Source organism: Heptranchias perlo, chromosome 4 (genome assembly GCF_035084215.1).
Source record: "Heptranchias perlo isolate sHepPer1 chromosome 4, sHepPer1.hap1, whole genome shotgun sequence".
NCBI classification, from domain to species: domain Eukaryota; kingdom Metazoa; phylum Chordata; class Chondrichthyes; order Hexanchiformes; family Hexanchidae; genus Heptranchias; species Heptranchias perlo.
This window is the reverse complement of record NC_090328.1, coordinates 88,780,600-88,797,833: the sequence shown is the minus strand read 5'-3', so window position 1 is coordinate 88,797,833 and position 17,234 is coordinate 88,780,600. Positions and strand designations below refer to the sequence as shown.

At 44.0% G+C, this 17,234-nt stretch overlaps 2 protein-coding genes across 2 annotated transcripts in view; both read left to right on the top strand.

The window, feature by feature from the left end:
* rfx3 (regulatory factor X, 3 (influences HLA class II expression)) overlaps nucleotides 1–17,234 on the top strand; it is a 371,090-nt gene that overhangs the window by 34,699 nt on the left and 319,157 nt on the right. The window lies entirely within an intron of this gene.
* On the top strand, nucleotides 14,913–15,668 carry LOC137320650 (putative nuclease HARBI1). The gene has a single exon (XM_067982330.1). The coding sequence runs from the start codon at nucleotides 14,913–14,915 to the stop codon at nucleotides 15,666–15,668; it is 756 nt and encodes a 251-aa protein (XP_067838431.1).

Genomic DNA, 17,234 nt, shown 5'->3' with positions numbered 1-17,234 from the left:
TACCATAAATGATATGCACATCAGCAAATGAAGATTGAATTTCAAATAAAATTAATTAGCTGTTTCATAGCTGGCTGACTTTTGTTTTTTGTAGAGGTTCTTATCAACTTTCAGTCTCTGAAGAATTAACTGGCGAGATTCTCTTTGAATAGAGGCAGCGGAGACTGGACAGTATCCGCAAGTGGGAAGGGGACTTGGGTGAGTGTAAGTAAACAATGTAGCCAAATTGTAACAAGCATTATGGCTACATTAATCAGTGTGACATAATGGTAATTGTTTTACACAAACGAGTGGTTGAGTGCAGGTTTTATGCTTCCTATTGGCAGTTCAAATAAATGTCTGCTGGCTCTTCCATTGGCCATTATACTCTGCTGGCCATTCAAAAAAATAATAAAAAAATTTGGCTGTCCTGTGAGCACCTAACCCACTTTTTTTTTCAGCCAGTCTTTCAGCCTCCACCCAGGCTGAGCTCTTCTGTTGCCTGTTACGGCAACCCTGCTGCTTGAGTGACTTTGTGACCTTGTGGCCTTGATGACCTGTTCCCCCCCCCCACCCACTACTTGTGGCAGTGCTACTCGACATTTTGTCCTCTTGTTTCCCTGTTGGCCATTATGGCATTCTTCCCCCACCCCTCTGCCTTGCCATTGAACATTTCAATCCAGTCCCCGGCTCAGCACCTGCCCAAGACTCGGTTCCCCTCCTCTTCACTGACTTTTAGAATTAATTTATTTTAAAAGTTCTTAGAATATTATCACTAATAAAAGTCAGCACGGATTTGTTAAAGGCAAATCATGTTTGACTAACTTGTTTGAGTTCTTTGATGAAGTAATCAAGAGGGTTGATGAGGGTAGTGCGGCTGATTTATATATGGAGTTTCAAAAGGCGTTTGATAAAGTACCACAGAATAGACTTGTTAGTAAAATTGAAGCCCATAGGATTAAAGGGACAGTGGCAGCATGGATACAAAATTAGCTAAGGAATAGAAAGCAGAGAGTAGTGGTGAACAGTTGTTTTTCAGATTGGAGGGAAGTTTACAGTGGTGTTTCTCAGGGGTTGGTATTAGGACCTCTGCTGTTTTTGATGTATATTAATGACCTGGATTTGGGTATACAGGTCATAATTTCAAAGTTTGTTGATGACACGAAACTCGGAAAGAGGCTAGTAACAGACTTCAGGAGGACATAGACAGACTGCTGAAATGGGCAAACACATGGCAGATGAAATTTAACGCAGAGAAGTGTGAAGTGATACATTTTGGAAGGAAGAATGAGGAGAGGCAATATAAACTAAATGGTACAATTTTGAAGGTGATGCAGGAACAGAGACACCTGGGGGTGTATGTACACAAATGTTTGAAGGTGGCAGGACAAATTGAGAAGGCTGTTAAAAAAGCATGGAATCCTTGGCTTCATAAATAGAGGCATAGAGTACAAAAGCAAGGAATTTATGCTAAACCTCAGCTGGAATATTGTGTTCAATCCTGGGCACCACACTTTAGGAAGGATGTCAAGGCCTTAGAGAGGGTACAGAAGAGATTTACTAGAATGGTATGAGGGGATGAGGGACTACAGTTATGTGGAAGGACTGGAGCAGCTGAGGTTGTTCTCCTTAGAACAGAGAAGGTTAAGAGGAGATTTGATAGAGATTTTCAAAATCGTGAAGGTTTTGATAGAGTAAATAAGGAGAAACTGTTTCCAGTGGCAGAAGGGTCGGTAACCAGAGGACACAGATTTAAGGTGATTGGCAAAAGAACCAGAGGTGACATGAGGAAAAAAATGTTTGTGGCGAGTTGGCGTGATCTGGAATGAACTGCCTGAAAGGGTGGTGGAAGCCGATTCAATAGTAACTTTCAAAAGGGAATTGGATAAATACTTGAAGGGAAAAAAATTGCAGGGCTATGGGGAAAGAGCGGGGGAGTGGGACTAATTGGATAGCTCTTTCGAAGAGCCAGCACAAGCACAATGGGCCGAATGGCCTCCTGTGCTGTATGATTCTATTTGTAGTGCTACTATAAGCACTTTACCAAGAAATTACTGTTCCGTAGCTTAGTTTCTAAGAACCAGCTTCAAAATTGTGCTGTGATGGGATGGGACTATGGGCCTCGACCTCTGCCCCAACCCCAATGGCTGGGCATTAGAGCCTAGCCAACACTTCTGTCTACTTCTTCAGACGACCCTAGCCTCAACCCACTCCGATTTGCCAAGCTGTGGGTCTTATGCAACTGAAGTAGAAGCACTGGCCAAGTGCAGATGGTATGTATGCATCTTTCATTCCTCACCTTTCTCTGTTAGCCTTTCCCCAATTCCGCACCCAGCCTTGTTCGTTCAGTATTCTATTTCACGCCCATCCTCCTGTCTCTCACTTTACCCATTCCACTCCCTTACCTACCCTCATGCTCACAATGTTCTTCCTGGGATTTGCCACTACCACTGTCCCTCGGCTTCACCCGACCTGCTCCCTCCTCCTGCTGCTACTTTTTGTCTACCAACAAGGCTGAAGTCCAGGCCTCAACTACTACTGCTGTGTCCCGCACCAGAACCACCTGCATCCCATTGTGGTCCTGCTTTGGCCCCAGCCCACTCTCCTCATCGCACTTGCTGCCTAGCCATAACCGCATCCCTAACTTTAGACCATAGTCTCTTTGCTGTTTCCTATCACTAAACTGGGAAGGGGCAAATTTTCAGCTACCCCTTTCATTTGTGGTGGGAAGAAGACAAAATAACAGGCAAATGGAAGAAAACAAACAAAATAAAAAAGCAACAGAAAGGGACACAAAGCAGAAGATGAGAGAGAATGGCACAACTGAAACAGGTCATGTACCACCAAGAACAAGGCAACAAAAACAGGTAATAGAGATTGACTTTCCATGAGCAATGCCACAGGAGATTTACTATTTTTTTGATCTCGCTCTAAATCATCTAATTTGAATAGGATTCAGTTTGCTTTCTTTTTAGCTTAGGGTTTAGTGACAAAATTACAGTATTAAAAAAGGAAAATGAAGGTAAGAGCTTATTAAGTATTGCTTGTCTAGAAAAGCTCCCACTATGTTTTATTACTCTGAATTGCTTAAAAATATGCATTTGATTGTTCTGTACTGCCGAGAGCTTATGTTTCTGAGGTTACGGTGCTGAGATGCAATGATTTAATGCCTAGCTTGGATTCACAGCATCCTTTACTGCTGTGTGCAAACAGTGGAACAATTCAGCCATTGAGATACTCCACTTTTTTAAAACTGCTTTTATAGATAGCTGAAAATATTTCACTGCGTACTTTTTACTGAATTTTGAAGATTGATATTCCGCTGGTACCATCTTAATAAACTTGCTCTGTATTTCCACTGGTTCAGAATAATGAGGCATGTGGTTCTGAGCCACACAAAACAAGTTTGATTAATGGTCTGTATTGAACAAGTTGATTTAAACCAGAATAGAAGTGGTGAATTACAATTTGTCTTAATGTTCACAGGCTAGGAATGGGAAACATCAGCTAGCTTATTCATTGATCCCTGGTGGATAGTGTGCATGTGTAGACATCAAGTGACATGACCAAGCTTAGCTGTAATGTTTTTTGACACTCACTGTTTGGACTTGCACATTTGGAGGTTTCAGAGGGCTGGCAACAATTTGTTGAATTGTGCTGCAGCTTGTGTCACTATCTTCAGGAGAGGATGAAAGAAAATTAGGGGGAGGGAAAAGATGGATTCAATTCCAGATTTGATTGGCAGTGATCATTTTAATACTGTGCTTTTTCCTTGTGCCAAAATAAACCCTCTCCAGTATACAGTACGTGCTCCTTGTTCATTTTTGCTTAAGTAAATATGCAGATCTTAATTCTAGTAGTCTGTTTTACATAGTTTCACAAACTGATCCTTATTGATGAAAGTGTTTATTTACCATTTGATTTTTAAGTCCAGGGATTTGTTATAAATTTTCTATTTGTCTATTTTTCACACTGAATGGGGTGTATAGGTTGTACAGTAAATATTATTTGTGAACACAGTGGGCTGTTTGGTTACACCACTACATCTCAAACGTCTCAATCATAAATTTGTCATTGATTTCAGAAGGGAAAGTCATGCTTGACCAACCTTACTGAATTCTTTGAAGAAATAACAAAGAGTAGACAAGGGTAATGGAGTAGATATAATATATTTGGATTTTCAAAAAGCCTTCGATAAGGTACCTTGTGGCTAAGGTCGGAGCATGTGGAGTCAGGGGACAGGTGGCAGAATAGATAGCAATGTTGGCTACAAAACAAAACAGGGAGTAAGGGTGAAGCGTAGCTACTTAGACTGGCAAAAGATGGGAAGTGGTATTCCACAGGGATTGGTGCGGGGACCACAGTTGTTTACAATTTACGTTAACGATTTGGATTCGCGAATCGGAAGTACAATTTCAAAATTAGGGGGAGTAGTTAATACAAAGGAAGAATGCGTCAAAATGCAAGAGGACATTAATAGACTTGAAGAATGGGTGTGTAATTGGCAAATGATTTTCAATATTGATAAGTGGGAGGTGGTGCATTTTGGTAGGAAGAATAAGGGAGGCCACATACTGCTCGGATAATAGTCTAAACGGGATAGAGGAGCAAAGGGATCTAGGGGTACAGATACTTAAATCACTAAAAATAGCGGCGCAGGTTAATAAGGCCATAAAATAGGAAATCAAGCACTAGGGTTCATTTTCTAGAGGGATAGAATTGAAAAGCAAAGAAGTTATGTTAAACTTGTTTAGAACCTTGATCAGACCACACTTGGAGTATTGTGCACGGTTCTGGTCTCCATATTATAAAAAGGATATAGAGGCACTGGAGAGGTTGCAAGGGCACAAAATGTACTCTGGGTGGGGGACTTCAATGTCCATCACCAAGAGTGGCTCGGTAGCACCACAACTGACCGAGCTGGCCGAGTCCTGAAGGACATAGCTGCCAGACTGGGCCTGCGGCAGGTGGTGAGCGAACCAACACGAGGGAAAAACTTACTTGACCTCGTCCTCACCAATCCACCTGTTGCAAATGCATCTGTCCATGACAGTATTGGTAGGAGTGACCACCGCACAGTCCTCGTGGAGATGAAGTCCCGTCTTTGCACTGAGGACACCATCCAACATGTTATGTGGCACTACCACCGTGCTAAATGGGATAGATTCAGAACAGATCTAGCAGCTCAAAACTGGGCATCCATGAGGCGCTGTGGGCCATCAGCAGCAGCAGAATTGTATTCCAGCACAATCTGTAACCTCATGGCCCGGCATATTCCTCACTCTACCATTACCAACAAGCCAGGGGATCAACCCTGGTTCAATGAGGAGTGTAGAAGTGCATGCGAGGAGCAGCACCAGGCGTACCTAAAAATGAGGTGCCAACCTGGTGAAGCTACAACTCAGGACTACATGCATGCTAAACAGTGGAAGCAACATGCTATAGGCAGAGATAAGCGATTCCACAACCAACGGATCAGATCAAAGCTCTGCAGTCCTGCCACATCCAGTCGTGAATGGTGGTGGACAATTAAACAGCTAACGGGAGGAGGAGGCTCTGCGAACATCCCCATCCTCAATGATGGCGGAGTCCAGCACGTGAGTGCAAAAGACAAGGCTGAAGAGTTTGCAACCATCTTCAGCCAGAAGTGCCGAGTGGATGATGCATCTCGGCCTTCTCCCGATATCCCCACCATCACGGAAGCCAGTCTTCGGCCAATTCGATTCACTCCACGTGATATCAAGAAACGGCCGAGTGCACTGGATATAGCAAAGGCTATGGGCCCCAACAACATCCCGGCTGTAGTGCTGAAGACTTGTGCTCCAGAACTAGCTGTGCCTCTAGCCAAGCTGTTCCAGTACAGCTACAACACTGGCATCTACCCGACAATGTGGAAAATTGCCCAGGTATGTCCTGTCCACAAAAAGCAGGGCAAATCCAATCCGGCCAATTACCGCCCCATCAGTCTACTCTCAATCATCAGCAAAGTGATGAAAGGTGTTGTCGACAGTGCTATCAAGCGGCACTTACTCATCAGTAATCTGCTCACCGATGCTCAGTTTGGGTTCCGCCAGGACCACTCGGCTCCAGATCTCATTACAGCCTTGGTCCAAACATGGACAAAAGAGCTGAATTCCAGAGGTGAAATGTGAGTGACTGCCCTTGACACCAAGGCAGTATTTGACCAAGTGTGGCACCAAGGAGCCCTAGGAAAATTGAAGTCAATGGGAATCAGGGGGAAAACTCTCCAGTGGCTGGAGTCATACCTAGCACAAAGGAAGATGGTAGTGGTTGTTGGAGGCCAATCATCTCAGCCGCAGGACATTGCTGCAGGAGTTCCTCAGGGCAGTGTCCTTGGCCCAACCATCTTCAGCTGCTTCATCAATGACCTTCCCTTCATCATAAGGTCAGAAATGGGGGTGTTCGCTGATGATTGCACAGTGTTCAGTTCCATTCGCAACCCCTCAAATAATGAAGCAGTCCGAGCCCGCATGCAGCAAGACCTGGACAACATCCAGGCTTGGGCTCATAAGTGGCAAGTAACATTCGCACCAGATAAGTGCCAGGCAATGACCATGTCCAACAAGAGAGAGTCTAACCACCTCCTCTTGACATTCAACGGCATTACCATCGCCGAATCCCCCACCATCAACATCCTGGGGGTCACCATTGACCAGAAACTTAACTGGACCAGCCATATAAATACTGTGGCTACGAGAGCAGGTCAGAGGCTGGGTATTCTGCGGCGAGTGACTCACCTCCTGACTCCCCAAAGCCTTTCCACCATCTACAAGGCACAAGTCAGGAGTGTGATGGAATACTCTCCACTTGCTTGGATGAGTGCAGCTCCAACAACACTCAAGAAGCTCGACACCATCCAAGATAAAGCAGCCCGCTTGATTGGCACCCCATCCACCACCCTAAACATTCACTCCCTTCACCACCGGCGCACAGTAGCTGCATTGTGTACCATCCACAGGATGCACTGCAGCAACTCGCCAAAGCTTCTTCGACAGCACCTTCCAAACCTGCGTACTCTACCACCTAGAAGGACAAGAGCAGCAGGCACATGGGAACAACACCACCTGCACGTTCCCCTCCAAGCCACACACCATCCCGACTTGGAAATATATCACCGTTCCTTCATTGTCGCTGGGTCAAAATCCTGGAACTCCCTTCCTAACAGCACTGTGGGAGAACCGTCACCACACGGACTGCAGCAGTTCAAGAAGGCGGCTCACCACCACCTTCTTGAGGGCAATTAGGGATGGGCAATAAATGCTGGCCTCGCCAGCGACGCCTGCATCCCGTGAACGAATAATAAAAAAAGATTCACAAGGACGATACCAGAACTGACAGGATATCCTTTTAGGAAAGGCTGGACAGGCTGGAACTCTTGGAAGGCTTAGGGGTGACCTGATGGAGGTCTTTAAGATAATGATGGGGTTTGATAGGGTAGACGTAGAGAAAATGTTTCCACTTGTGGGCGAGTACAAAACTAGAGGTCATAAATATAAAATAGTCGCTAATAAATCCAGTACGGAATTCAGGGAAAACTTCATTACCCAAAGAGTTGTAAGACTGTGGAACACGTTACCACAAGGAGTAGTTGAGGCAATAGCATCGGTGCGTTTAAGGGGAAGCTAGATAAGACAGGAATAGAAGGGTATCCTGATAGGGTCAGATGAAGTAGGGAGGGAGGAGGCTCATGTGGAGCATAAACGCAGCCATCGACCAGTGGGCGGAATGGTCTGTTTCTGTGCTGTAGTCTCGATGCAACAAATTTGCCCTTTTGGTTTTCTGATCGAGGCTCGTGGGATTTTTGTGTTTCATTATTGCTGTACTTGATTCTTGAGTAATTCAGTAGGTTTAAATCAGGATGTTGAATTAAAAAGTGATAAGAAAAGTCAGTTAAGCCTCTGAGTGCGATAGTATCAGCTTTTAATGAAGATTTGAAAACCTTAGTAATAGTAGAATTTTTAATCAAAATCAGATAGGCCAAATAGCCTCTACTTGTTTGTACACTAGTGGATCTCCTGTGGTATTGCTTACGAATCAAGATATGCGATTTTATAATAACAGGAGAGTTATATTATGTAACATACAATGTATTCTAATATTGTTGATCAACTATGGTGTTCTTTGCTGACATAAAAAATCCTCTCCTTGCAACTATTTCTTTTCCATTGTTTTTGTGTTGCTCTGTCTTTGTTTTTTTCTCTTTCTGACATGCATGCACACACAGTCTGGGACATTTTACTCACCTCTTTCAGTAAGTCTACTCTCCCCTATGTCTCCAATGATTTTTTTGTATATTTGTCCTCAATATACAGGCAACACTGGCAAGGCTGCATTAATTCCCCATCCCAGTTGCCCTGAGAAAGTAGTGGTGGTCTTTCTCCTTGAAGCACTGAAGTTATTGTGATGGTGCTCCCATGATGGCATTAGGTAGGAAATTCCAGGATATTGACCCAGCAATTGTGAAGGAACGGCGATATATTTCCGGCTCAGGATGGTGTGTGCCTTGGAGGTGATGCTGTTACCACAGCATTGCTGCTCTTGACCTTCTCAGTGGTAGGGTTCGCAGAGTAGGGAGGTGCTGGTGAAGTAACCGTGTGATTTGCTGCAGTGCGTCCTGTAGATAGTACATACAGTAGCCATGGTGTGTCGGTGATGGAAGGGGTGGACATTGAGTTTAGTGGCAAGGGTGCCAATCAAACCAACTGTTTTGTCCTGGACAGTGTTGAGCTTCTTGACTCTTGTTGCACCTGCACCCTTCCAGGTCAGTGTTGAGCATTCCATCACACTCCAGACTTGAGTCTTGTAGATGGTGGAGAGGTTTTGAGGAGTCAGAGGATGAGCTATTTGTTACAGTCTATGCAATCACTTCCCTGCTCCTACTGTGTTTATGTGGCTGATCCAGTTCCACTTCTGGTCAGTGGTCACCTCTAAGATATTAATGGTGAGGGAACTCTGCAGTGGTCGTGCAGTTGAAGGCCAGAAAAGATGGCGAGGCTTTCTCTTGTTTGAGATGGTCATTACTCGGCACTTATGTGACATGTGTTATCCAGGTCCTGCTGTAGGTTGGTATGGGCTGTTTTATTATTAGAGGAGTTATGAATGGAGTTAAAAACTGGAATAGTCAGTGAACAAACCTTACTCTTGACTTTATGACAGAGGGAAGGCCGTTGATAAAGCAGCGGTTTCTGTGTGGCTTTTGCATGCCTTCCTTTACTAATGCACTGAATGCCTAGCTTTTAATTTCTTTAAGGCCTAGAGTATGAAGGAAGGTGGGAGGCAGCATACATCAGGGTGGGGAGAGGCTGTTGGGAAACTATTGCAACATAGGTGGTTGATGGATAAGGTTGGGCTCAGTCAGGCCAGAAGCCGCTTTGGGTGGGGAGGAGCTACAACTGGAAGGAAGCAAGAATTTGATGTTGGAGTGTGGGAGGAAGCGTGCTGTGACATGGAAGAAAGGGTGCTGTTGCATGGGAGGGAGGGGGAGGGGATAGGACTGGACTTAGAGTATTGTGGTGGATGAAGTGGGATCTGGGAAATATCTGGGTGAGGGAGTATGTGGGCTGCTAATTCCTTGAGGTGGGTGGTTGGGAAGCACATGGGGTAAATGAGCGAGCCAGAAAGCATTTGGGCTGGATAAGCGAACACGTATACTGGCAATTATTTACATAGGCTAGTGAGCAGGCAGCAGGAAAAGCATTCTTGATGAATACGAGATCTTCGCAGTCCGGCTGCCTCGATCCATCTCGTGTTGTTCTCGGTCAAACTCCAGATGTCACCTGTCACATTTGCAAATTTCTGTGTTGTACTTGCGGCTGATTGGCTTAAGTTTCATAGTTAATTTCACCAGCAACAAATCAAAACTGAACAGATAAGGAACATAGCAAGCAACATTGAAAACCACCAATCATGAAGTTTTAAAAAAGACTGTGAATCAAAAATGGGCAGTCAGCAATAGCTACCCATAATGGAAGGCGTAGGCAAGCCAATCAAATTGCTCAGAATAGTTTTTGAAAATATTTTTTGTCATTTGTTTAGATTCTCCACTCAGCTGAGGACTTACTACTAGAAATAAGAGCTCTGAAATTCCAATGATTACTTTAGCACAAAATTGTACAATCTGAGTGGGGGTGGGGGGAGGGATTTGGGAGGGTGTGGGGGGGCTGGTTCTGCCAAACCTTTGCCCCTTTCTGGTCTTGATGCAAAATTCAGATGGGATTGAGTGGCTCCCCATCCCTGCACCTTGATATCATTGTAAGAGGCAGGACTGGTGGGATGATATCTCCTGCCAGAAATCCCACTGGTTTTGCCTATCTGTGGCCAACATACAGTACATCTGCCTGATGCAGGCATACTTGTTGTACAAAAGGATATGTGAGGTTCACACTATTGTTTCCCCAACTGCAGTCAATCTTTGTGCAATTGATTGCAGGTAGGAAAGTGGCAACTGAATGATACTGCTTCGTTTGTAGGATTTCTTGGAGCGGACTATCATCCCCTCCGCTGGGTAAGTACAGGACGATAGCATAATCAAAATAGGAGCGCAGCACTTATTGCCAACATGCGGGTCTCCACCATTTTGGTGGGGGCCTTGAAATGGGCAGCAGAAACGGGTGGCTCCCTCATTAGCTCATGCAAATTGAGGTCCTATGCCGATGCAACTTTGAAGTACCAATGGCCGGAATGTGCACTGCATATGCTGCGCCCATTGGTACTTGGCATTGAATGGCCTAACCAATGGTTCTTAAAGGTTTGCAAACCTCTGACCTCATAAAAATTGACCTTCTCCCCCTTTACCTGTACTGCCTGGGCTGTGTAGTGGAGCCCCTGGATTTCCTGCCCTCTCCGATTGCCAAGCTGCTCCAAAAGTGCGAGCAGCTTGCTGACTAAATGCTAATGAGACCTAACCATGAAAATGATTCTGGCCTTGGACCGCATCCATTGGATCAGCAGCGGGTGCCTGTCTCCTTCCCAATGGAAGTGGTCACATGGAAATCTACCCTCTTGCCTTTCACTGCAGTGGCTGACCCATCTCCTTCAATGGAACGGCAATGGTACTGCTCGAATTTTCTTGGCCCACTGCAGATGGATACCTAGGAAATGCTGTAAAAGGCATGTATGCCCACCTTTTTTATGTTGATGACCCTGTCTCTAGCATTTGGAGTGGAGTTAACACTGGGGCCAAGTGGGCAGCAGAAGGTCCCCTTCTCCCCCGTTGCACTTCTGACTGCACAGTGGCCGACTAGGAATTTCGGGACCAAAACAGAATTTACAAGTAAACTATTAAACTTACACACTAGTATTTTCTGTATTTGAAATGGCTGTAACAATATTTTCCATAACAGGGCTGTGCCTAAGTGAGAAACCTCAGCCTCGCGTTCATGGATGTTTACAGAGCCACTACATTTAGCTGGAGACAGTTACCAGATTGCAGGCTAGAGCACTGAGCATGCATTTGCGCCTGCAGCTCAGGTTCTTTTTTATTATTGACAGAAAGACTGACCATTCACAGGGCATTCCAGGATTTATGGTTTATTATCCCTGCTTCCTCTTGAACTCCTGTGTATTGATGCAAAATCAAAGCAGACTAAAAGCCCCAGTGAAGCCATTAGTTAAGCCATTACATTAGATGTAGTTAAGGTAATTTGAAATAATTTTTTGTATGCAGCATCAAAAACAAGGTAAAATATGAATTTCAACTTGTCCCAAGGTAATGTGAAAGCAAAAATAGTGCATAGTATATACTAGCTGATCTTCCGCAAATGTAGTTGTAACTGCAGCAAGAGACCCAAATACAGATATAGCTGAGGAGAAAACTGCTGAGTAGGGAAGAACTCCAGCAGCTCTTTATATTTTGTAGTTTATTCTAAATAGTTATTTATGTTTAAGCTCAGAAATAAAAAAACAACTATTTTTCATATAAACAAGTAGCAAGTTCTGGAAGGATTCTGCCATTATTCAAGTTTGGAAGGAGGTTCTAAATAAAAATTCTGATTTAAATATGTACACTGAAGTAAAAAAAATTAACACTCCGTATTGTTGCAGACATATTTTGTAAAGAAGGAAAGATGCAAATTAAGTGTATAAATTTTTGGTATTTTCTATTTTTTAATAAAAAGCCCATCCTAAAAAGGTAGACATTAAAGGTACAGAGCTGCTCTGCCATATTATGTACAGAAATATGTTGATAAAACTGTAGTATTTATTTATCGGCAAAGAAAAATGCATTATTTCCTAGGAACCAATAAAAAAAACACTCTCTCTTGCTGTATATCTCTTACAAACTGCATTTCAAATCTTTTTGGTGTTGTGAACAACCCCCTCGCCCCCAGAGTACTGTGTCCTCTGACTCACTGTGAGTAATGCCACAGGAGATCCACTAGTTAATATAAACTAGCGAATCTCCAATGGTTCTGCTGAAGGTTTGTCAGAGTATATGCTGTTTTCTAAGGACAGAGATATTATGTAACGAACAATGTATTATTTTGCTCCTAAAATTAGAATTGTGAAACTTGGTGTGTCCCTTTACCATCAAAAAGATTAATTGTTGTGCCTTGCTCAGGACAACTAAAGATGGAGTTAAGCATTTAAGATCAATTAGAAGTCTGATTAAGGTTCTGCTTTTATTTAAAACTGTGGCATAGAAATTTGGATGTGTGATACTTGAAACGTGATGGACATAGATAGGCATTAGACACTTTTAAAAAATATATGCACCCGTGGTGTTGCACACGTTGAGTCAGAACTTAAATTGTTCTAATGGGACAAGAGTGCTGCAGTTTGGAATTGGATGAAAAATATACCTATCCAGGTAAACAAGTTTGTAAGAGATCTGCCCAGAAGCAAGTGTTTTTTGATAGGTTTCTGTATAATAGATACATAAAATGAGGCCCCAGTTACAGATCTCTGGGAAACATTACTTGTCACATCCCACCAATCAGAGACCATTCCTTTTATCCTTACTCTCCATCTCCAAATCCATGCTATATTTTTACCTCCAATTCCATAAACTTTCATTTTATTAATAATCTTTTGTGGAACCTTATCAAAAGCCTTTTTGAAGTCCATATAGACAACATCCATAGACACTCCCCTATCCACCATGCTAATGACCTCAAAAAGTTCAACTAGATTAGTCAGACATGACATACCTTCACAAATTCATGTGGACTGTCTTTGATCAGCTCATACTTGTCCAAGTGCTTGGTCACTCTGTCTATGATGATAGATTCCAGTAACTTCCCCAAAATTGAGATTAAACTGACAGGTGTGTAGTTACCTGGTTTCACCCTCCCTCCCATCTTAAATAATTGTAAACAATTTTACAACACCAAGTTATAGTCCAGCAATTTTATTTTAAATTCACAAGCTTTCGGAGGCTTCCTCCTTCGTCAGGTGAACGATGTGAACGTTTCACATCGTTCACCTGACGAAGGAGGAAGCCTCCGAAAGCTTGTGAATTTAAAATAAAATTGCTGGACTATAACTTGGTGTTGTAAAATTGTTTACAATTGTCAACCCCAGTCCATCACCGGCATCTCCACATCACGATCTTAAATAATGATGTAAGAGTTGCAATTTCCCAATCTAAAGGCACAATTCCTGAATCTAGAGCTTTGCTGTGTATTTTCAGCATTTCCTGTTTTTATTTCAGATTTCCGGCATTTGCAGTTTTTCTTTTTTATTTTAGAGAAGATTGCTTTTTATTGTTGCAAGAGCTGCAATAAGGATGTTAGCATATAAAGTGTATTGCTAGATTGTACAATGTTTTGGAGTGAGTAGTAGTAGGGCTTAGTGTAGCACACCTAAGCTTCACTTCCTGTCTCTGCAAGCAAGAGCTTCTCTTCATTAGATTTAATCTCCTGCATGACACAAAACACTCCTATGAATTCCTACTTCAATTAAAAAGGGAACAAGTGCACTTACTGTAAATAGCAAGGTGCCAGGGAATGCCGGGATTTGTTTTGCCCAGAACTGGAACGCTTGGGAGCCTTCTTTGTCAACCCTGATAACATATGTATTTTTAGATTAATGCCCAGTTAGCTACACAGATTTTGCTGTGCTTTTATTTCTGTCCTGCAGTTTTTCAGACTCTGTACAAGTACCAGGATATTTACTCAGAAGTTGCCTTTGGTGGGGAATTGCAGATGCAGAAAAGAAAATCAAAGCTCAGAAATTTGTTTAAAGCTCTTGGGAATTGTGTCAAAAGTTCCCACTTATGTGTTCAAATATATAGGCCTGTAGTTTCCTTTGCTGTTGCGCGCAAAGAGACGTGCAATCTGGACGTAAACAAATTACTAAAAAGATAGCGGAATTTTTTGTGTAAGTGAGTTATGTGCACAAACTCAATAAGCCAAATATCCGCTATCTTTTATGTCTGTCCATCAAACCCTGCGACCGATTGAATCCTCACCCACAAAACTGTTCGTGCCCCCAGCTCTCAATTGCGAGTATCCTCCAATTGCGCTTGTTCAGGGGATCACTTTACATTACATCCAGATTTTCAGGCGTACAGAAGATACCTGTGGTCACCTGAAGCAAGTGCTGATCAGGAGAGAATTGAAACTACCTCATCTCTTACTGATGCAGGAAGTCATTATACAGGCTATTCTTGGAAATAATGAAGAAAGATGGCTCATTTTATGGCTGTCCCCCTGTTTTTTGTTATGTTGGAGGAGGAGGAGGAAGGAGAGAACCAGGGACAGGAGGCCCAAAGAGTGAAGCACCACAGGAAGAGACTGCACCCCATTCACAGGTAACCTGCCCAGAGACTATACAGGCCTTGACTGACATTCCAGGAGTTGTCTGAGGAGCTGACTGTGCACCGTTTGCATGTCAAAAGGATGCCATCGGCTGACTGCGTGACTTCTTCCGAGATTACTTGAAGCACATGCTGCAGAGCTCTAACAGTGGAAATGAAGGTGACCACAGTCCTCAACTTTTACAGGTCTGGCTCGTTTCTGGCATCCATGTGGGGCATGTGCCAGATCAGTCAAGGCGTAGTGAAGGACAGCATTCGACAGGTGACCGATGACCTTTTCCATAGGGCTGGAGAGTTCATCAAATTTGGAATGTCTGCGGAGGAGCAAAGGCAGAGGAGCTTCTTTAGAATTGCTGGCTTCCCCGATTCTGAAGACTCCCCTTCAGAACCTGCAAAGAACAGACAGGGCTTTCACTCCCTCAGTGTGCAGGCAGTCTGCAACGCCCGGCTGCACATCCTGCATGTTAATGCGCAGCACGCGGGTGCCTGTCACAATGCCTTCATCGTGTGCAATTCAGTAATAGCATGCACACTCGAAGATGGGAGCCCATTGGCAGGATGTTTAAGCGGTGACGAGGCTTACTCGCTGCTGCCATGGCTGATGATGCACTTTCACATCCCACAGACCGAAGCGGAGAAGTTACAACAAGTGCATACGTCCACCAGGCAGGTCATCGAGAGAACTTTTGGGGTGCTGAAGAGCCACTTCCGGTGCTTGTACATGTCTGGGGGCATACCTCAATACTTCCTAGAGACTAGCAAAGATTGTTGTAGTGTACAGAACTTTGCCATGACTGAAGGTCTGGACCTCGACTTACCAGGAGAGGAGACAATACAGGCAGAAGATCCCGTGCTGCAGGAGCTGGAGCAAAGGGACGTGGCACATCCACAGGAGGCATGTGTTCGATAGAGCATGGTTGTCAGAGTGCAGCTTGTGGTGCAGGCTTTCGCCCAATGAGCCCCCCATCCATTGAGGTTGCAACTAGAAGACGACTCGGATACTGATCTATTCAAATCACGTTTTAATACAAAAATGTTCAAGTGCAAATTGTTAAAGCAAGATCGAACATTTCTATTAAAAAAAAGTTAAACCTCTGTTATAATTTTCACAAATTGAGGCCGGACCCACGTGGTTCTCCATGTTGCTGTTGATGGAACCAAGAGTTCTCATGCCCCATTGATATTCCATCAGCCAGTGCCACTTCATGCCTGCAACCATCAAGTTGGGCTCCACTGACTCACTATCCATGGTCACCTTCTGGCCGGTCTCTCTGGAGAAGTAGCTGCCTTCTCACCCCATCCAAGTCTCCCCTTCATCCCACCCACCCAAAAAAACTGGATTCAGATGCCAAGGAGCTAACCTGGCATTGAAACACTTGCTCGGCACGGTTTAATGTGTCCGTGCTGGTACCTGGTTGAGGGGAGCTGGTTGACTCTGTCCCTGCTTGGGGGTGGCCTGAAGGTGGAGTGGAGGTTGCACTCCCAGGAAGGAGCATAGGTGTGGAGCTCTGGCTTTCCATCGCTCTCTCCCCTGGCAGCTCTTTGGGCACGCGCTGCATAACAAAGCCAGAGTTCTCTCCCTCCATCTCCCCCAAAAGCTGCTTTGCCTCCCTTTCCCATACCCCACCCCCTCCTCCTCCTTCCTCTTCATAGTCGTCTCCTTCCTTCTCCACTGCAGTTGCCTTCCTACTTCTCCTGTGTCCTGTGGGAAGAAAAACAGACGGTCAAAATGGTTGCCCTTGCCAGCGCTGAGACACCCAATGTGAAGGGGGGGGTGGGGATATGGGTAGGAAGCCTGTGCCACTGTCCTGTACTGGAGCATTGATAAATAGCAAGTGGGCAGGGACTTACTTGGTTGCGGACTCTTTCTCTTCCCTTACCTTGGTCTCCACTGCGGCCACAATGGTGTGGCAGCCCAGCAGCTGCAATGCCTTCTGCTCATGTGCGGTCTGGAGTGGAGGTTTGGAACTCCCCTCTTCATCTCAACTCAGGCCCTAGTAATTAAAGGACAAGCTGCTTCCAGACTAAAACATATTTTGAAGTGGTATAAAAGACATGTGCTGAATTAAAAGACATTCCCCAGTATTGAAATACAACTTAACTACAAATCTTTTACTTTGTAGCTGATGCTTTGTCAACAAGTAGAGAAATAACGACACCATCAGTAATTTCTCAACACGTGGTTTTTAAAAAAGGCAGGAAATCTAACAAGATCTAGCAATTAGTTCAGGGATAAGATTTACTGATTTGTGGACACATGTGATAACACAAGCAGCCATTTTATGTTGACAATGTGTGTGCCTATTCTTCAGAATTGTCAACAAGATCTTAACAACCTCACAGTGAACAAACCACATTTGTCATCACATAACATTATCCAGTGATCTGATTATTGAGAGAACAAGTCAACAGAAAACTTGACACCACAGAATGACTTCATGGGAAGAGTTGTCACATATTGGCAAAGTGCAAAGCA